Raw genomic sequence first — 22445 nt, 5'->3', positions numbered from 1 at the left:
GATAGTTGAAATTGCAATTGTCTTGTTGCCCAAAATGAAACATTTTCATTAGAGTTGATTTCGGTTTTAGTTCTCTGTGTGTGTGTGTGTGTCTGGTTTGACTTCAATTAGCGCGAGACCAACAACAAATATATTGCATTTTGTTTGTTAAATATTTAAATGCAATACCAAATTGCCAATATAAAATGCGCAATTGTAATGAGCAAAAGCCCGAAACGAAACGAAATCGAGAAGCGCATTTTAATGGCAACATTTTAGCTTAAACACTGTAACATTTACCCAAAAAGAAGAGAGAACCCCAATTGGCGGCAATGCCATTTACATCAGTCTGGAGCTGATGGGAACTGTGGAGCTTTGGAGATGCAGTTGAATCCTCTCCAGCTCCAGCTTCAGCTCTGCTCTCGGCTTTTTGGCACTGCACTGTGTCAACTGTCAACCGCAAAATGCGCGAAAAAACAACAACGGCAACGACAACGGCGACAAAACGGAACACAAAACGAGTCAAAAAATCAACTGGCAACTGGCAACATCGAGGGGGAGTTGAGTATAGTATGTGGTTGCCACAGAAACAGAGGAAGGGGAGACAGAGGGGGACAGTCTGCATGTGACCTCATCGCGCACTGATTTCAATTTAAAGTGCAATGAGTTTGTGTTGCTCTGCTTGTTGCAAGAGCTTATTTGTACGCTGTCTGGTGTCTGCAAATCTGTTTGGCACACAGATACAACTGCAGATACTTTTGGGATACATCGTTTAATCTGCCCCTCCTCGAATCTACTTGCCACTTTTTGTGTGTGGAAAAGACTGAGAACTCGTGTTATTGTGGAACTTTGATAAGCTGGCAATTCGCCCAGAAACAAATGGCAAAGCGCGGCGCGCGTTTATTTTACAAATTAATTAAAACATTAACAACAAATTCGAAAGTATATGTGAGGTATCCTTGTCGTATCCTTGGCACGCCACGTGCTCCTCGCATTTTGTTTAATCCTTGGGGCAAATAAAATGCAAAATTTATTGCTTCTCCTTCTGCTTGCTGCTTGCTGTTTGCCATTGCCTTCATCTTGTTGTTCCTCATTCCTTTCAGCTTGTTCTTTGTTTGTGTTTTCATAAAATTTTACGTGTAGATTGCTCATAATTACCACTACACACATGGCACAGCTGTGAACACACACACACACACACACACACACACACACACACATTCTGGCAGAGATTGCGAGAATCAGAAACAGCTACTGAAACTGAAAGAGCAACATAAACAGAGACAGTTACAGTTACAGCTACAGTTACCCGCTTACATTTGTCTTTTCAGCGCGCCACGCGGCGTATGCGCAATATTCGATACCCTAGCTCTAAAATGTGAGTCAACTGCGGGGTATGCCAAACGAACTGCTCTTAATCGCTGACTAGAGAGCATGTCTTGCAGTCGAGATCATTCACGCTTTGCTGCATATTCAGTGACTCGCTTTTTATTGTCATAAAGGATTTTTGGAATGCGTTGTGTTTCAGCTGACGCTATTGTTATTGTTCGTGGGCGGGACTGTTTTGGGGAGCGGTTTATCCTGTCACGCTGCTGTCATAAACAGCAGCCGGGTGTCAAATAATTGCTGCCAAATTTGTTAGTCTTCACCCACAGCCCACAGCGCAGAGGCCTCTAACTCTCTGGTTGGTCTCTCTTCACTATAAATGTCGAGAAAGGGTTCGCTTTCGCACAATGGGTTATAATTAGAGAGTGCACGAAGAGTGCAGAGCTAAAATCCAAAAATCCAAGTGGCACTTTCATAAGCCCGGCTAACTAATGGAAGCTGTGTGTTGCCTGGCAAACGACAACGACACAACGACACAACGACAACGAAAAGCAAAAGTTGGGAGCTCATTGTAGACAAAAAAAAAAAACAAAATGAGAAACGAGGCAACCGTCGCCCGGCAACCGCATAAAACAAAAGGCGGTAATTTGAAGCAGCTGGGAAGCAGCCCAGCAACAACAACAACAACAACAACATCAGCAACAGCAGCTAAGTTGACGTTGACGTTGACGGCAAAACTAAAGTCAAAACAAATAATTTGCTATAATAACTAAGAGCATAGCAAAATCAGCTAAAAAACAAAAGAAGCAACAGCAAAAGTAATAGACAAGTGGAAGTGAAACAAAGAAAAGCCAAAACCAAACACAGCAGCAACAGCAGCAACCAAAAACAACAGCAACAACAACAACATCATTTACCACTCTCAGCTTCAGTCACATAGAAACTTTCTCCTTCTTTTTTTTTCTCTTAGAGATCTCGCCAAGTTAAACGTCGTCATCTTCAGCGTCATCGACGCTCCACTTTGTTGTTTGTTGTTGTCTCGCTGGATGTGTGTGTGTGTGTGTGCTTTACAACTTAAGCAGCTCGCTAGTCTCAGCCCCAATCTAAATCCCAGTCTCAACCCCAAGCCGCAAGACTATTAAACGCACACTTGCGTGGAGTTTTTCGCACCCGCCATTCAACGTCTTCCGCTCTCAAGGCAAACCGCAGTGCTGTAAACAGTTTTTAGTTTTTAAGCTTTTTTAGTTTTTTTTGCATTTTACAAATCTCGCACAGCTGCGTCTGACTCCTCCCCTAAAGAGCCAGAAAATTCATTGCCAGCAGCTGGCTTTAGCCTTGGCTTTTAGCTCTAGCCCCATCATCATCATCCTGCTGCTGCCATGAGTAAGAGAATCACCCGCATTGCCTTGCCTCATAATTTTTCGTTACGCTTATCGACAAACTGCAATCAGCATATAATTTACAGATCCCTCTTCCCCCACACCCCCGTCAATCTCTAAGCATAAGATTGTGCCATGTGCTTGGACACCCTCATGTTGTGGCGGGACCTGCATCTCATGGCCCTGACCATCTATAACACTCTTCGGTCTCGTACTCATTCCTCATTTAATGCTAAAAACCATAGCAACGATAAGGCACAGCGAATGGTCATACATACAAGTATAACGCTAGGCCCAACCCCAGAGACGAGCCGTGATGAGAGATGGAGAGGAGAGTGAAGTCGAGAATGCGGCGAGTCACTTTCAGTGTGTCATTCTGATAGAAAAAAGTACTGAAATAAAAGGGACACAGGAAATTATGCGTAATGAAGTAAGCAATGGACGTATGCCTATCTCCCTCACACTCACACTCTCACTCTCGCTGACTCTGACTCTGTGTATGCCTATATCTCTCCCGCTCTGACTCACTCACTACTTATCAGCGTGTGTTGCTTGTTGCTGTCGAGGCTCGACTGGACCTCGTCTCTTCTTCTGCTTCTTCTGCTGGCTTGGGTAGTTTTTATTCGCTTCGTTTCCGCGTCAATTTCCTTTAATGTTGGCTGTGGCGTGATGTCCCTTAACAACACACACACACACACACACATGAAACTCACTCACACAGTCTCATGTGCTATCTCTATATAACTCTCAATCAGTTTTGCGTTTTATGCGCACTTTTATGACTTGTGTTTTGTTGTTCTTTGTTGTGTGTGGTGGTTGGAACTGTATTTTATCTGCGTAATTGAGTTCGTTTGCACATTAGCAACATCAACAACAACAACAGCAACAGCAAACATAAACAACAACAACAACAAAAGGAATATAACAGCAAATGGCAAAATTTGAATTGTGGGCATAGTTTAGTAATGGGGCGTTGGTAATTGCCCAGCCATGTGTTATAAATGCACAGGGTGAATCCGGTTGAAAGATGACAACAGCTTTCGATAAGTAAAGTGTGCAGAAGAACGCCTTTAAAAGTTACCAAATACAGTTAAAGTTGCCTATCGCAATAACTGCTATTACTTCCGGTTGAGAAGATCACATTATACTCAATGATTTTAGTTGACTTTTTAATGTTGTAAGACTTTAATGAATTCAGTTATTAAAATTTATGTTCAAATCATTTCTGTGTCCAATTTTTCTTCTTGATGTTCTAAACCTATTATGCACATTTAATTTAAATTGTTCATAGTAGCAATATATTTACATGACAGATTTAACAGAAATGTAATTTCTACATTCAGATACAGGGAAACCAAATTTTCAGATTTGTTAAACTCAAAAGCTTAATCTTGTTATGGGAAAAAATGTTCACAAAAATGTTTCAAAATAATTCTCTATTATTTTTTTAATTTACTAAGAATTTAAAAAATGTATTTTGAAATATGATGGCTTGTTTTACATGCAAAAATATTTTAAAGTCTTTTGTAGATGAATCATATAAATTTAATTCAAATTTGTAATTGATTGATCTCAAAGTTCCGACAAACAGGTAAGCAAGCTACAGTCATGCGTATAGCTTTCGGTTTATTTTGGTATTTTTTATACCCGCTACCCATAGGGTAGAAGGGTATTATAACTTTGTGCCTGCAGGAAATGTATGTAACAGGTAGAAGGAGGCATCTCCGACCCTATAAAGTATATATATTCTTGATCAGCGTCAACAGCCGAGACGATATAGCCATGTCCGTCTGTCCGTCTGTCCGTCTGTGTGTCTGTCCGTCTGTGTGTCTGTCCGTCTGTCCGTATGAACACCTAGATCTCAGAGACTATAAGAGATAGAGCTACAATTTTTTTTCGACAGCATTTGTTATGTTTGCACGCAGATCAAGTTTGTTTCAAATTTTTGCCACGCCCACTTCCGCCCCCGTAAATCAAAAAAATCGAATAACAAGCGTAAATTTAAAGCTAGAGTTGCGAATTTTAGTATATACAATAATTACTATAGTAGTTATGATTCCTGAAAATTTGGTTGCGATCAGATAAAAATTGTGGAAGTTATTAAAGAAATACTTTTGTATGGGCAAAAACGCCTACTTACTAGGGCTCTTAGTTGCTTTGGCCGACAATCTGGTACATTGTGCCGTCTATGGTATATTTTGAATGGTGTGCTGTATTGATATACCAAACATACCATTTGGTATATGTTTAGTATTTTTTTAGTATTTTCGGTATATTTTGAAAATAATACCAATATTTTGCCCTTATTAAAAATGGGTAGCGGGTATCTCACAGTCGAGCACACTCGACTGTAACTTTCTTACTTGTTTTGGTATATTATGGTATTTGTTATATTAATAAGATCCATTTTCAACCAATGTAGAACAAGGCTAAAGCGGAATTATTATTACAATATGCCAAATATTATAATATACAAAAAAATACTAAAACAAAAACAGAAAGCTACATTTGCATAGATAAAATATATCGCATATATTTTTTATAGGCGCAAAGTTACAACACCGTTTTATCCTATGGGTAGAGTGTATACAAATAAGAAAAGTGAAACCCAATTTTCAGAAATATACTATACCCAAACAATTCGCGCTGCGTTTTGTTCTCTACACACAATTTAACAAGCAAATTTCAGAATAATTCGCATTTGGTAATGATATATGAACTCGTAAAACACGCAGAACTTATTCAAGAAATCATTTAATAAGAGAACAATGTGTAATTACCATAAATTACCGAAATAATTCGGTTAAATCGTTGAGTTTCAGTGAATTGTACGACATAATTTCCCACATTATTCATTAAGCAGCAAATTATTATGATTATAGAAATTTAATTAAAATCATTTCAACTTTATTTTTTTCTCTTTCTCGTTTCAGGTATGTTTCGATGTTTGCATGTGTGTGTGTGTGCCTATAATTAGGCATTAACATTAATGCACTGACATTAAATGATCTCGGGCCATATGCCAATCTCAGGTATTTATGAGTGTGCCATTTGCTGTTGAGTGTGATGAAAGCCATTTGCGTTGCCAAACGCATTTTAATAGCTGCAACGCAGCAACAACATCTGAGCTATATCAAATTATAAAAATAATATAATAATAATAATAATGATGATGCTGTTGTTGGGAGCATAATAAACTCATGTGATGTGATTTTGTGATGATGTGAGCGAGGTTCCCCTCCCGAGTCTGAGGTCCATTTTTAATGGGTATTTTTGTGAGCTCTGCATTTATATGTAATAAAAATGAAATGATGTCGGGATGCGGCAGAAGCGTTAAAACCAATTTACAGATAGCCAGCCAATTCTTGGCGAAATTCGAAAGAGGAGGAAAATCGAAAAGAAATATAAAAGAAACTAATTGCAATTTTCACACTCGACATTCGCCGCGATAAGTGAGAAATATGGGCCCAAAAAATGGCCCAATGTCTGAATGGCTGAATTGCGTGCTAAAAACACTTACAACAACGAGTTAGATTCAGTTTGTCTTCGTTTTTTTGGCCAGGTTAAGAAAGAGCTGGCTGTTGAGCAGACAGTTTAGCTGACTCACGACTTGGCCACAATTTGACTTCTCTTTTAGCAGCAAACGTTGCAGCGTCGCACAAAATGAAACCAAGTCAGCCACAGAGGCATTTCAATCAGCTCTCTGCTGCTGCTGATGCTGCTTAGCAACGTGCCATGACTAAATTGTTGGTACTGATGATGGTACCAAAAATAACTGGGGACCAGAGACTAGAGACTGAGCCAACCAGAGACCAGAGACCATACTCAATGGCCAATAGTCACAATCCATTGTGCATTGTGCAAAATTAGCCACATTTATGAGCATGAACGAAAAGCATTTCTAAGCCTGAACCCAAGTCGAAACGTGTGAACGTGAACTGGTAATCGATGAGCATTGGGAATGAGCATTGGACATGGCTTGGACTTGGATTCGATTCCAATTCGAACGTTGGCTGGTTAAGCCACAGTGCTCACTTTTGGTACGTGCACAAGGTCAAGTTGTTTATGGCCAAGCACTTGATATTCGATATCATCGACACTCTATGCCGTGGCCAAATCCATTTTGGCCACATTTGAGCTCGTTTTACCTCTGCTTCGACTTCTGCTTTTCTTTTTCTTTCCATTTCCTTTTGTGTGCCGATTTATGAATATGTATGAATTTTGCTGATGAAGTGCTCTGAAAAGTGCAGAGCTATTGAATTTATTTGATTTTGAATTTATTGTCTGAACGTTTCGTTCGCTTGCTCCCCTCCTCCACTCACTCCGCTCTTTGCCATGCGGCCTTTGTTCCGTTATTATTATTCTGCAATGTGGCGGCGGTTGTTGCAAGTCGTTTACGCTAACGATTTCGTAGCCCTCGAAATTGATTTCGTGCCGCTTGAAGTTGCCAAATCAATATTTAAATGAAACTTAAAAAATTAATATGAGGACTCAATTGTTTTTGTACTTAAGATCTTGAGGTTTACTTAATTACATTTTAAATTATGAGAACTTTAGCACAATTTTTAATTGCAAAAGTCAAAACAGTTCAACTAATTCGTATGAGACTTAAGTCTCTTAAATAAAATCAAACAAATAAAAAAAATAGCAGTCAAGTGTGTTTTAATAAGATTATATTCTACAAAAATACCGTAAAAATACCAAAATAATACAAAAAGAGTAACATATAAATTAGATTCCCGCTGCATATTTTTAATAAAACCATATTGTATAAATATACCATAAAAATATTTAAATATATCTCATGTAAATCCGTTACCCCTACTCTACAAATATACCGTAAATATACTGAATATAAATGAGATACCCGCTACCCATTTTTCATAAAACCATATTCTGCAAATTTACCGTAAATATTCTAAAATATTGTACAAGTATACCATAAAATACTTAAATATAAATTTGATACTCCTTACCAATATTCTACAAATATACCGTAAAAATGATATATATAAATGAGATAGATACCTTCTACTCATCTTCAATTAAATTATATTCTACAAAAATATACTGTAAAAATACAAAAAATTAACTGAGAGACCCGCTGCCCATTTTCAATAATAAATATTTTACACTTATACTGTAAAAATACTATAATTTAAATGAAATACCCGATATCAATTTTCAAAAATATACATCATAAATACTAAAATATACCAAAGACTGGTACATTGGTATATCGTCAATGTACTACATTCAAAAAATACCGTAGACCACAAAATATACCAGTTTGTCAGCCATTTACTTCAGAAAGTGTAAACTTCGGGAGAATTCTTTATTTAAAATATCCCACGGCACCACGAAATTGTTCATGGAAGTAATCTCTTTTATACATCTAGCATTTTCCATACCTAACTATTTGTATACTCTATCAGAAAGTCAAACAATATATATTGTTCTTAGAGTCAGCAAATTTAAGTATCATTTGTCCCTCAGTCAGTTTGTTATGTTTTGAAATTGACTTTCAATACTTAATGCTTAATGTGTGAAATTTGAGTGATATACTTTATCAGGCGATCGTCATAACAGAACCGGTAAAATCGCATTCCGATATCGTGTAGCTGGAGCTTGAGAACATCGCAGTTGAAAATTGATTCTCTTTTTTATGAGTTCAAATAATAAGCGAACGCATCAGTTACGAGTTCTATTATAAAGAGGGTATCAGGTATTCGACCCCTCTCGATTGAATAATTTGTGTTTCCTGTTAACTTTAAGCACTTTCGATTTGCCTGCGGGGCGAACGATGACATCGCTTTCATTTCATGTCAGAGAATCGAATCCAGATTTGTGTTTTGAGATTTGCGGTGTCATTTGAAATGCTCTTCACACAGTGGATACCAAAAGTATGTGCTGTAGACTTGTATATGGTAACTATTTTACTATATGCTGATGATTCTCGAAAGCAAAAGTTATGCAGCCAGTCCCCCTTTTTATAACCCTTCCCCCCCATCGATTGAATATTTTGCTGTGTTTGTTTTTTTTTGGTCTACCGTTTTCGCCTTCACTTTCCATTTTAGACATTTGCAAATTTGCATTTTGTTGTTATTGAATATGTATGACATATACAGAGACAAAGAGAGAGAGAGAGAAACAAAAAAGCAGATACAGCAAATACAACAATAGTAAAAACAACAATATGCTCACATTTGTCCCACGTATTTCATTTAATTTCTGTATCGTGTATTTCATTTCAATCGGCTTTTGCTTTTGCTTTTGCTTTTCATTTGGCGCGACTTTCGCGCACCAAAATTCCAATTTGCATATGGAGGGCATCGTGGTTGTCAGGGCTGGTGGCAACTATGTGAAGGGGGGATAACGTAGAAGAAGAAGAAGAAGAAGAACGTTCTATCGAGTCTGGGATGAGATGATGATGGTGGCGAATCCTAAGCGTTTGCCATCAAATTAATGCGCCCAAAAGTCGAGGCCAGAAATTGAAAATAAAACGCGCACAGATTGAAAAAGTGAGCAAAGTGAGGCGGCAAATGAAACGTGTCCTGTGCCAGGATCTGCGACGTGACCTAGCTGTAAAGTGGGCGCAGGTGGACACCAACAACAACAACAGCAACATCGACAACAACAACAACATCGACAGCTTCTACCTACCCACAAGCTGGGCAGTGGAAAAATGTTTAATAGAAAAATTATGCACTGATTTGTATTTGGTCTTAATCTTTTTTTTTCTGCTGCTGCTGCTTGTCTGCTCCTTCTCTCAATTTTTTTTCTTTTTGGCTGTTGGGGGCTGTGTCATTTTCATGGCTGGCTGACTGGCGCTTATGCAAATCGCGACACAGGAGCGGAGCAGAGCGGAGCGAAGCGAACAGGCGCAGGACAGGCGCAAAAGGACAAAACCGTAGCAAGTTCCGAGACGAAGAAGAAATCGCAATCGAAATAAATTGCCAAAGTGTCGTCTGCACTGCGATGCGATGCTGGTGGAGGAGGAGCGGGAGGAGGAGGAGGGAACGTGGGCGTTGCCGGGTCAGAGCGGCTATCGATGGCAGCAATTTCCGGCAGCAAAAGAAAGAGAGAGAGGAAATGCCAACGCAAATGTCCTGTTACATGGCAGAGCGCCTCCTCCGGCTCGCCACTGTTTTTTTGTTCTCTTCTCCCTTTCTGGCTGCCACCGCCCCGCACTCAAGTGTCGTAAAAACAAACGCCAAATCCGCCGCATCAAATTGGCTAAAACAAATAAAAAAAATAAGTATAAACTGAATTGGAAACCGTCGAGAAGAAATCCAAGTCGACGAACGATTCGAGTTTTCTTTTCTTTTTTTCTCTGTTTTTTTTTTTGTTGGCTTTTGCTTTACGCATAACATTTGCAGTTAGTGGCGACGTCACGCTGCCACGCCCCCAAAACTACTAAAGCACTTTTAGAACAATGACGGCTGCAAACTTTATGCCCCAGCACCTTCGCTCTTCGCCTGATTCTCCACTTTTCTGCTTCTGCAAGTGGATTTTCAAGTGTCTCCAAGATCTCCCCACGCACCGTTCGATTTGTCAACGATTTCAAATGGGTTGCATTTTTATTGGCAAAGCGCTGGAATTTCATTTTATTGGCCATTTTGGGTGACCTTCCAGGCTAAAGCTGAACCCGAAGTCTTGGCTGCCGTCTGAGTGCTGCAGATACCCTAGAAAAGTGACACAACAGGTGTATAGAAGATGGTTTACATTTTCAATCTTTGCTCAAAAAACAAACTGAAGTTTTCATGCATTCACTTTTCTATTTATCAGACTATATAATTACTTTATTCGATTATTATTTTGCAGCTATACTGGAAAAAGTGAACAATTTCTAAAACCAAGAACATTTGTCTTAAGAATTGTGTTCTTAAAATAAGACCCCTTTAGGAACAAATTCTTAAAACTAAAACCAATTGACATTAAAATGCCAAATTCTCAAAATAATATCAAAAATATTTGACTTAGGTTTCAAAATTCTATAATCCATTGAAATTCCTATAAAGTTTTTATCTAGATTTAAGTGTTTTCGATTTTTCTCCTTATTAATAAGAATATGTTTCTTAAATTAAATGTTCTCGAAATTAAGATCTTTTTCATTAGGCCTTTCTTGTTCTGACGCTTTTTTATAAACCAAAATTCGTATTACTTAGACCAAAATAATGATTTTAAACACATAATGAAACACTTCTTTAACTCTCACCACTTTTACTGAGTATCTTCAAGTCGTGCATTAGCTAAATTGCAAGGCGAGTTTTCGCCTTGTTTTTTGCCGAACAAAAATTCCGCAGTAAATTGCGCTTGCCAGCCAAGTTTTTGCATAATTTGAATTGTTCGCTGTTATTGGTTTTGTGTGTTGAGTTTTTTCTCGGTCTTTTGCAGTTCGTTTTTTACAATTTTCTGGCGCTTCGGATTATTGCAAATTCAATTTGTAGACTCTGTCTGTCGTCAGTTGCCAGTTGCAGTATTGCTGCTATAACTGAATCTGATTCTGAATTGAATTATTTTCTTTAATTGGAGGCCTAGCTCTAGAGCAGAGAAAAGAGAGTGAGAGAGAGAGACTAGAGCGTCTTGAGAGGCGACCCATAAGTGGCTGGCACAAAGATAAACGAGGCCCAAGCACCGCAAATTGCTGTGGCAGCTCCTCAAGATCTCGACTCTCTCAATTCAACTCCACAAATGGGGTTAATGGGCACGACTTGGACTCGAGTTGAGTTGAGTCTAGTCTCAAGACTGCAACTTGGACTGAAAGCGAATGCATTTAGCTGCAATTACATGGCAAATATCAAAATCAACTTTACAACAAAAGCTTTTCCTTTGTGTGGCGATTTTCTTTTTGCGTTTGGGTTTTGCGTGCAATTAATTTTCCCAACACTTTTCAAGTGCTGTCCTGATCTCCTGCTGTTTACTGTGTTTTCCTGTCATTAACTCTCGCAAGACTCGCAACTGATAAATGTCTGTAAATATGGCACTTTCACACTCAGACAGACAGACAGACAAACATCACGTTGTGTCTCCCTTTGAAGTGTGTTGCGCTCACTTGAAGAAATCCCATGCCACATTTCAGCAGGTGTCATAAACATAATTCACATCACGACGCACATAACAAATTTAATAATTACACGAGGGTCACACAACTTGATGGTGAAATTCTTTAAAAAAAAACTAAACTTAGGTAAGACTAACTTGTAAGAGGCCTAAGTTAATGATTGACCTAGAGACGAATGTCATTATGTTTTTGAGAGCACTTAACAATCGCATTATTTGCTTGCAACATTTTCAGCTAATGAATTCTAAAGACCATCAACGAATTAGTCATTGAGAATTCGTTTACCTTTTGTCAGCTCTTTGATATATGAATATATCTCTCTGGCTTATAAAGACAATCGACACCTTTGACGGAGCCATAAAGTACTCAAAAAATACTGTTGATTCACTGCTGATTCACGAGTACACTCACTCGACTGCATACAAAAGAAGGCAAGCAGTCAGTCAAGTCACTTTATGACCCTGGTCGATTCGTTCAGCTGCCGTATTTCTCAACCATAAAGCATATATTAAGCCACATCTCTCAGCGAGCTGTTGAAATCGTTTTCTGCGACAGATGCTTTGTTCTTTCAACTTGTTAAATAATAGTAAATTATCCCTTTAGTAGATGGGGGCGAGGGCGAAATTTGTGGCACAAGCGTGCATGCCACAGAAAATCCATTTGGTGCTAAATTAAATCACTTGAAGATGCCATAGCTGCGATATTAAAAGCGCATAGAGAAGCCAAGTGAAATCTGAAAACTGAAAACTGAAAAAGGGGAAGCAAGAGACTGTGTGGAGCGATTCAGCGAATAGAAAAACAAAAACAAGCAAAGGCGAAGCGAAGCGAAGACAGCGACAACACAGCGACAACACAGCGACAGCAACAACAAATTGAAATGACCTACATAATGGCCAAGAGCAGCAACAAACGCAACGCTTGGTGGCATGATTATTATTATTGTTGCCCATCATCATAGAGCGAGAGAGAGAGAGAGAGACGACGACAACTGCATGAATGAATGAACGAACCTCATCATGAGCTAACGAGCAATTTAAGAATTTAATTTATATATATAAACATAGCTACAGATACAGATACAGATACAGATGCAGCGACAGCTAGAGATACTGCTTGCAACATGACAGCGACCAGCAGCAACAGCAGCAGCCTTTGGAGCCTAATGACGCAGCCACTTAAGCGTGTTTCGTGTTGAATACGTGTGTGTGCTTGTGTGTGTGTGTGCGCGCGCCACATTGGCTGCGGTTCTTTCGTATGCTGACTGCGTCTGCGGTAGCTGCTGCTGCTGCTGATGTCGCATTGGCAACATGTAAAAGTAATTGCCAACCCGGATGCTTGGCAGCCAAACGCTGCTGTTGCTGCTGCTGCTGCTGCCATCGTCATGACTGTGCCACATGAAAGCCAGAAATTAGAAACGGATCTGAAATTAGAAATGCCTCAAACCAAATGCAACTGTTGTTGTTGTTGTTACTGCTGCTGTTGCTGTCAACGTGGCTGTTTCACTTGGAGTCCCAGTCGCAGTTCTCCTGTCTGGTCACGACGTTTGGCACTTGTTCCCAGCATAATCATCTCTCTCTCTCTGTGTATGTGTGTGTGTGTGGGTGACATTTATATATATTGTATACAATATATAAATTCGATATGTGCAACAAACTCCAACTCGTATATGGCTGTATTAAGTATACGTCGAGTATTCTGACAGCTGGCTGCAGCCTGCGCCACAGTTTACACTTGGCATGCTGCCCTATATACGCCAATATAAATTCCCCCTCAACTGCCCTCCCTTTTCCCCCCATCTCTGTAGCTGGCTGTCCATGTGTGGGTGGCGGCAGTTGTTGGCAGTGCAATGATTGCGTTTTATGCATTCAAAAATTGGCAATAAACGCGTTCGCCGCTGGCAAACTTTGTCTGCAGTTATAGCCCCGTTTTGCCATCGATGGACACAGCGCCAACAACAACAATGACAACGACAACAACTTTGCCATATAATCTTTTACGCGCACATTAAGCTCACTTACGAGCGAGTTCACGACAATGGCAAAGAGATAGCTGGAGACAATGTTCGAGAGTTGGCCAACAACGACTCCGAGACTCGGCGGCACCTTGTGGCATAGACAGGCGACTCTCTGTGCTCTGTGCTGTGTGCTCTGTTCTGTGCTCTGTGCTCCCAGCGAGCAACTCGAAAGTGCCAACTGTTAAAATCCCAAATGACAGCAGCTGAAAGTGCTCGTTAAGCTTTGGATTACACTTTGGTTTATGTGCTCAGAATATGTTAAATGTACTAAGTTGCTCGCTCTACTTTCGACAAGCTTTTTGATTTGACTTTGCAACTCTTGGCCAACAATTTAAATAATTTCGCTAGCTGCAAGCGCAGTTCAATTAAAACGAATATACTATATGACTTCTTGGGAATCATATAAAATAATCACTTAATATTGCACTTTGAGATCATTTCAAATAAGTGAGCTGATTTAGCGCCTTAATGAGAAGATATGTTTTAAATTTGTTTATTGACTTTCTGCTCGGAATAAGTGATATATTTAAAGAATATCTATGTATACACTCTGCACATATGGCTAAAAAAATGTCATAGGGTTTTGCTGTGGTTGACTATGTGGTATATTTTTTACTTTACAAATGTAGTCTTAATATACCATAAGAATGCAATCTTAACATGCAATAGAGTACAAAATATACCAGATTATCATTCAAAGCAACTTTATCGTTATACAAAAAGTAATCGTTGGTATATATTAGTATATTTTTGGTATTAATTCGGTATATTTTAAGAATAATACTGAAATGTTGGCTTTTATTCATTATGTGTATCTCAATGTCGTGCACACTCTTCTGTAGCTTTCTCATTTGCTTTGCATTGCAACTCTTAACTAAAAAACTGCAGGTAGACTTATTTTATCGGATTAAGTTAAAAAGAACTACAATTTCTTGTTACATGTTAAGAAAGATAGTGTAATTTTTCTGACGAGTATTTAGCTATATATAGAGTTATAAAAAAAATATTATATATTCAACAACTTTTTGCATGAAATGGAAATGATCATCGAAATATTATTATTATTCATTTATTTTATTTTGTTTTCTTATTCTTCTTTAATTTATCTTAATATTCTCCTTTGCTCCACAATCAAGTTCTGATTTAGGAAGCCTTAAGCTAGTGTCATTTTGCTGAAAAGTATTTGGCGCAGCAACAAACAACTCGACAAGTCAGCTTTATATTGTCTGTCCATCTGTCTGCCTGTCTGTCTGTCTGTCCATCGTGTCGTGCTCGTGTGTTACGCCCACCACCGGCACTTTAATATAAACTGTGAGGCGTGAAGGCAATGAAGACAGCCGACTGCAATTTAAACTGAACTCAACTCAACTCAACTCGTCTAAACTAAGCTAAACTCAACTGAACTGAACTGCGCTTAGCTAAACTAAACTCGACTCTTTGGCTCTGGCTTTGGCGTCAGTCAAGCGTCAAAGCGTTTTCAGTTTAGTTGTGGAAAACGTTGCCCAAGTTCGGAACACACCCCGCCTCACTGTCTATCCCCACCTCCCCCCTCTCAGCATTGTCTCTTCTCGTCTTCCCAAAGAGTTGTCTTGAGTCTTCAGTTAGTAGGTCAGAAGTTTTCTGTGGCTATGTGTGAAATTGTTACTTTTACTCTAATATTTTAGCTGCTCTTTAAGTACACAAAAGGCAACGTGACTTTGTCTCTTTCGCTTGGATATACTTTATAGTCTCTGTCTGTCACTGTGTGCTTTCATTTTTATATGTGCAACAGCAGCAGCAGCGAAAACAACAACAACAACAATAGAGGTAGCGATTTTAATGCTGGGTGAATGTCATGTTCTGAGACTCAAACGCTGCTCCCGCTTCCCCCAGGCATGAGAGCTACTGGTTTTCATTTTACGTTAACCCACACAGCGAGAGAGAGAGAACAAAAAGAGAAGACAGAGAGGGAATGATGAAAATATACTTATAAGTAGTAGGTAGAAGAAGTCTCAAGTCTGGACAGACACGAGTACTTACTTACATTTACAGACATGTTCGGGTATTATTCACGCACTCTCCCCCTTCCTCTCACCACTCTTTCCTCTCTCTCTCTTTTGAAGAAAATTCTTTGAAGTTTTTAAAGCTGTCGCAGTGTCATGAAATTTAATAGAACACCTGAGCTTCTGCTTTATGCGAAGTCTTATGGTTAACACCGAATTGTGAAAAGGAAACGTAGTTGACTTTAAAATTAATAGATTTGATGTATTTAATATTAATTTAAATTCCATTAAATAATCTTACCTGAGTCAGTCAAAGGCCTAAATTCGCTTAGCTCCGGGTCTGAAATTCAGAAACAGAAATCAAGGTGTCTTAATTTCATGCCAAAATAACAAAAGGCCTACAACAAAACAATGAAGAAACTTTGAGAGAACTGGCAACTGGAAAAAATAACAAACTCCATTACAAATCAGAACTGCGGTAAAGTTGAAAAGCGCTCTGTAATTATGCCTTCGGTTTTGCTATTTTATTTTTTTTTGGGGTTTATTTGGGTTTTGGGTTTGGCGGAGAGTTGAGTTGAGTGGGAAGCAGAGGAGGGGCTGGAAGGGGCGGATTTGATTGAAAGTTGAAAATGGCTTTTTGGGCTTTGCGCTTGGCTTTAAGCAGCGCCCACTTACTACATTTAGTAGAGCAATCTAATCTTGGGTACTGATACCCAACTTCGTCCACTCGGAACTAGCTTTTTTTTTGGGTCTGGGCTCGAGCAAATAAAATGCGAAACAGAAAACGCTTTGTCAGCGAGGCTGAAAGCTTGACTCTAGCTCAAACTCAAACTCAAATTGTATTCATCCATCCATCCATCTGTTTGGGCAGCTCTTGTGAAAAATCATTATTTAATTTGCTATTTTCCATGCTCTTTATTCTCGGCATTCGTTGTCGAAAGAAAATGTGCCAATGTTATTATCTTTAGATGCTTAGTAATATTTCTGTGCACTAATTACCAACACTGACTAGATCTATGTTATATACAAACACAGCTATCTATATTCATTCGGCCTGCTGTCGATTACCTCATTTATTCGCTTGAATTATGCAACAACGACGGAGTCGAGAGAGAGAGAGAGAGCAAATAAATAAAATATTTATGTTAATTAAATTAATACAAAATTCGCTTTCAGTGTGCGAATTCATTTTCGTCTTCGTCTTCTTTAATTAGTGTATATTTTGCACCTCAATGCAGTCTCCACATTGCCACGCCCCCATCCCCCAGCCCCCCGGACTTGCTTCTATTAGCCAGGCAAAATTTTCATTTCTGTGTTTTTTTTCCGTTTTCTTTTGATTTATACTTGGCCACTTTTGTTTTCAGAGACGTGTTAATTACACGCCAGTTGCTGATTTCTTTGCGCGATTGCAGACGAAATGCAGTCGGCAATTTGTGTGTCGACTATATAACGAAAAGTTCAGATTTTTCCAGACTTTCATCAGTCTTTCATTATGGCGGTTATATCATCTCGTTTCGGGATATTCCATTTGGTTACGGTTCAGCAAATTAATGTGACAACTGTTTCCAGAGTTTCCCCCACGATTGATTATTTAAAACATTTCCCCAGGGTGGCAATTTAATTTAATATGAACATTTCGCAACTGGCAATAAATTCATGTATTAATATTATATATTGTATTTATACATTATTTACATATTTACCTTATACAATTCTAACCAACAATTCTTAGTTGCGATCAGATAAAAATTGTGGAAATTATTTAAGAAATATTTTGTAGTCTTGTCTTGTCTTAGTTGCTTTGGCTGACAATCTGGTATATTTTTCACTCTCTGGTATATTTTATATGTAGTACTATATCAATATACCAAATATAGCCTTTTTAGTATTTATGTTTTATGATAATTTACCATATTTTAAAATGAATACCGCATTGTTTTGCTTTTATTTAAAGTAGCTAGCAAGTATCTCTTAGTTGAGCACACTCGACTATAGCTTTATTACTACATATCTGACAAAATTCATTTTGATTTTACATCGATTTCGTTAGAAAAAGACCCTTTGATACTTGTTTGAAATATTCCAATATTTCTTTATAGAATTTTATGTCATTCCCTTTGATGTGGCAGAGTTCCATCAATTACTCTGCACGTTGCCGTTTCCCACAGCTTCAGTTGCTTTGCATATTTCGTTGCCCCTCCCTCCCCTTTGTCCCCCCTCTGCTCCACCCCCCCGCCGTAATTCTTAAGTTCTGGGTAGTCGCTGTACTTTTGTGTGTGCGTATTGTGAATGATTTGCTGGAGTTTGAATTGTAAAGAGAACTCAAATTGCAGAGGCCCCATGTCGAGGTGGCAACGACCTCCCAGACACCGACGACCGTCGACCGACAAGCGACACCAACAACAAAGAAGCCGCTGGCTGCGGCAACAACGTGTTTGTCTTTGAGTGTGTGTTGCAGCAACGAAGAACGAACAATCGAACTACGGGCAAACGGCTAAATGATTGATTAACGTCAAATTAGCATCGCAGCAAGCAACAGCATCGAATAACAATGCTTTAAGATACACATATTGTACACATATAGAACGCTAATGAGGCTGAACTAAATGCATCTCGATTTGAATTGAAGATGCAATTAAAACCCGGTGCGGGGGCTGATCAGGGGAGAGAGCGACTTCCACTGGCAGGTGAAACTTACGTTTTGTAATCAAATAATCAACAAATTGCGCAGTTGTTGTTTGCTTTAGATACTCGTAGCGAAATATCGCGTATACACAATGTGTCTAGAAGCTACTTAGAAGCATATTATAGTATATCGTCTGTAGTTTTTGTTGGCTAGACTAGAAAAGTAGTTCAGGGGCAGCTTAGCAAAAACAAGTATATCACAAAGAGCATAGAAACAACGCCAACTAGTCAATCAGTATTAATATGAAACGGACAACTGCATTTTAATTTATAATTAATTAATTGCAATTTGTAATTTGCCAGCATTGACACAGTTTTCTGCGCCGCTCAATCACATCATAATTTATGGAAATGAAAAACTTTCCATTTTTTTTAAAAGCTCACTTTTCCGACTGTCCGCGTCACATTCACAAGTGAATAAACAATTTTCAATTGATTAAGCAATTTCATAGTTTGCCCCACAGTTATAAAGCAACTTCCATAGCCATTAAAGTCAATGCCAATGTTTTTGTTGTTGTTGTTGTTGCTTTAAGTTCATTTCGATAAGCACTTTTTAAAAAAAGATTGATTAAAATATCTGTTCCATAAACAACAGCCTCCTTATATAGATGAATGGAGGGCAGAGGGAGGGTCGTAAACTGCTGTTCATAAATTTTCAACAGCTGCCCCTGAGCAATTAGCCAATGTTATATACTATACATGTTTATTAATATTTTATGCGCCATGCACAAATCTTTCAAATGACCAAGGCAAAACTCTGTTTCGTTTAACTCATTTCTTTGATTACGCAAATCCACAAAGCAAAATAACGATCGCAAAACGTGATTTACTGCTTAGCGAAAAACTTAATTATGACTAACTATAAAACTCACACTAAAAGCATGTTAAATTGCAAAAAGAACTATAATCAAATAATAATTCTATTTTAGGAATTAGTTTTTGAGATGGAAGAGTGTTAAATTTATGAGCCAATGAACTTTATTATTCTTAAGGGAAAACTACAAATGAAGTATTCCATAACCAAAGTATTGATTGTTGAAAGTAGAGTTCTTTTACTTATTGCATGATTAATATTTATCAAGTATATCTACTTAATCGAGGGCAATTATGGTAACTGAAGCTTAAAGCTAAATCTGAAAAAAGGAAACCAACCGAATACCAATTTGTTTTTTAACTGAAAAAGATAATACAAAATAAAAAGATCCGATGAGAATGAAATGAAATGTAAAAATGTAATGGAAATTTAAGGAAAGTTTTTCATAGTATTGGTTGATGTAGATTTGGTGTTTGTTTAGTTATTGTTCAATACTTTCAAACTACTTATTACAAAATATTAATTTTAATGGCATCAGGAAGATGTATCAAAAATTTGTTAACTACAATATAATGGGAATAAAAGCCTCTAAAACTGCAAAAAGAGCTCGAATAAACAATTAATTTTAATTTTAACTGGCAAATCTTTTTAAAATTAGTATAATCAAGAGTTGAGAATGCAATGAAATTTGCAATGATATGGAAATTTAATACGAGAGTATTAATTGTTGAATATTTTTATTATTTAAACACTACCTTATTTTATACATCATGAATATGGATCTAAACATAAAACATCTAAATATAAAACATTGCAAAAACATATCTTATAATAATATTTTGAATGATTAGCAAACTTATAACGACAAGAAAGAAATAAAAGAATTTATCCTAAACCTGGAAAACATGAAGATTCTGAGCTAATATAAGCTTTATTGTTTTCAAAGAAAAACTAAAAATTAAATGGAGATGAAAGAAAAGTGTTAGATAAGTTAAATATTGGTAGTTTAAGATAAAAGGCTTTATTCTGTCGATATTTCAATGGCATATCGAATTGAATTGATAAATGTTTTCTCTTAATAATCATAAATTTAAAATAACCTAAAATAAAGACTAGCGGAATATAACCTGACAATACATTCAGACTAATTTATAAATAATGATATATTCTTTTACACAACATGAATAAATATTTATCAAGTACATCTGCTAAAGCTGTTCATGTCATATAATTATTGCTATTTAAACCTAACAGTATTCGGACTTATTACTCTAAGACCTGAGACTGTATTTGCTTTGTTTTTTTTTGTTTTTGGTTTGTGTTCGTTGCGCTTATTTGGTTCTTTTCTCCATGCTCTGGTCTTTATTTTGGCCGCTTTACCTTTTGCGTTGCTATTTTGCGTACTCATTTCCGTCGAGCTCAGTGCGATGCGCTAAAAAGATCTTATTTATCATGACATGACATGACAGCTGATGAAACATTAATGCCGCGGCCCCTGAACTCTATAACTCCCAATGAACCCTCTCTCTCCCTTTCTCCCTTTGTCTCTCTCTCTCTCTCTCTCTCTTTCTTAAGCTGCCAGAGTAGCTCACAGTGACAGCTCACATGGCTCCCAGATATAGATATAGACCAAGGCATCAGCTGGAAGAGACGTGGCGAGGCGGGGAGAGGCGTCAGGTAACACCCTTTTCTTTTGACGGAGCGAGAGAGTTGTGTACATTTAATGGCGCATCATAAAAATCCTCAAAATCCTCGGGCGACAACATCAAATTATGAAACATAAATTTCCGGCTTGCCTTTTTATGCACGTAATTTTCCAACCATTTATCATTCGGCTGCCTAAATTGCTTCGATGACACAAAAGTGGGCAACGTCCCATTGAATTCGAAGGGGGTTTGAGTTCAGTTCTTCATATTGAAGTTGTGAATTTCTCGAGTTGGGGTTGAGGTTGCTGTTGGTGCTGGAGCCAGAGCTAGAGCCGGAGCTCAGGCTGCGACGCAGCTGCTCGCCTATAAATATTTCGGCGTCTAATTGTTTGGCAAGCCCCGAGCTCAGAAAGTGTGTGAGCTCCCCATTGCCATTGCCATTCCCATCCCCCCTGACTATCCCCTAAAGGGGTTGTCAACACACACACAAAAGAGAGAGTCTGTGGCCATAAAGAAAATGCTGCCAGTGTCCGTATCCTTAAACGACTGTCTCCTTCCCACTCTCTTGGTTTCTTCGTCGCCTGTTTCTGTGTCTGTGTCCTAATGAATTTACGCACACACATCGTCTGTGCTGTGTTGCTTTCACTGTGGGAAATATGCGAAAATGATGAGTAAAATATCATAGCAACAATTTAATGGTTTGCTTTATTTATTTATTTGGTAAATTGTGTTTAATGAATAGAGATACAACTTACTTGATTTACTAATTATTTGTAAATATTTTTATAATGTTTAATAAACAATTAATGAAGCTTAACTCATTGTCGAGTTATTTGTTAATGGGTTGAAGTGTATTATAACTTTGTATCTGTAGTGAATGTAGAAGGAGTCATTTTCGATCACTTAAAGTATATACATATAATATATTCTTGATCATCGTCAACAGCTGAGACGATTTAGCAATGTCCGTCTCTCGGTCTGTCTGTCCGTCCGTATGTACACCTGAATCTCAGAGACTAAAAGAGATATAAATATATTTATTTTTGGACAGCATTTGTTAATTTGGGTTCATATTTTTACCATGCCCACTTCCACCTCCGCAAATACATTTTTTTTTTTTATATTTCAGTACTCTAAATGCATACGCTTCTATATATTTTAGTATATTAATTTGGTATATTTTAAAATTAATAACGCACTGATTTGAATTTATGTCTTATACACTCGACTGTAGCTTTCTTACTTGATCGTTTTATGTATGAGAGTACTTACAACTATTAAGCTTGATTGTAAAAGATATTTAAAACTTGTGCCCGTTTATAAGCAAGACTCGAAAATGTCTTTCACGTTAAGTTTATCGTAATTTTCCAATTATTTTATTTTATTATGTTTGAGAGTATTTACAATCTATTAAGCTGACGTACTAATAATTATGACTACAACTTTTAGTCATTATTAAAGGCTTGTACACACTTATGTCTGGATTAGGAACCCGGAACATCGTTGTTATTAGAAATACACTGCCAAGGTTAACATTACCACATAATTTTGTATAA

At 37.8% G+C, this 22445-nt stretch overlaps 1 protein-coding gene across 4 annotated transcripts in view; it reads left to right on the top strand.

Annotated features, from left to right (window-relative positions):
- The window catches only part of LOC133840728 (bromodomain-containing protein DDB_G0280777), a 58226-nt gene that overhangs the window by 24517 nt on the left and 11264 nt on the right, over window positions 1–22445 (top strand). The window contains exon 4 of one of the 4 annotated variants that reach the window (XM_062272748.1): window positions 9013–9064. The exons of 1 other annotated variant lie outside the window; for it this stretch is intronic. In XM_062272748.1, the coding sequence (XP_062128732.1) occupies window positions 9013–9049 (37 nt within the window). In that variant the 3' untranslated portion in view covers window positions 9050–9064. Of the gene's footprint in view, window positions 1–1310; window positions 1930–5617; window positions 5673–9012; window positions 9065–22445 lie in introns of those variants that run through there. 2 more of the 4 variants (XM_062272747.1, XM_062272746.1) reach the window with 2 other exon arrangements.

This window comes from Drosophila sulfurigaster, chromosome 3 (assembly GCF_023558435.1).
Source record: "Drosophila sulfurigaster albostrigata strain 15112-1811.04 chromosome 3, ASM2355843v2, whole genome shotgun sequence".
Lineage (NCBI taxonomy): Eukaryota > Metazoa > Arthropoda > Insecta > Diptera > Drosophilidae > Drosophila > Drosophila sulfurigaster.
The sequence above is the reverse complement of the archived record's forward strand: the minus strand, read 5'-3'. Positions and strand labels throughout refer to the sequence as shown.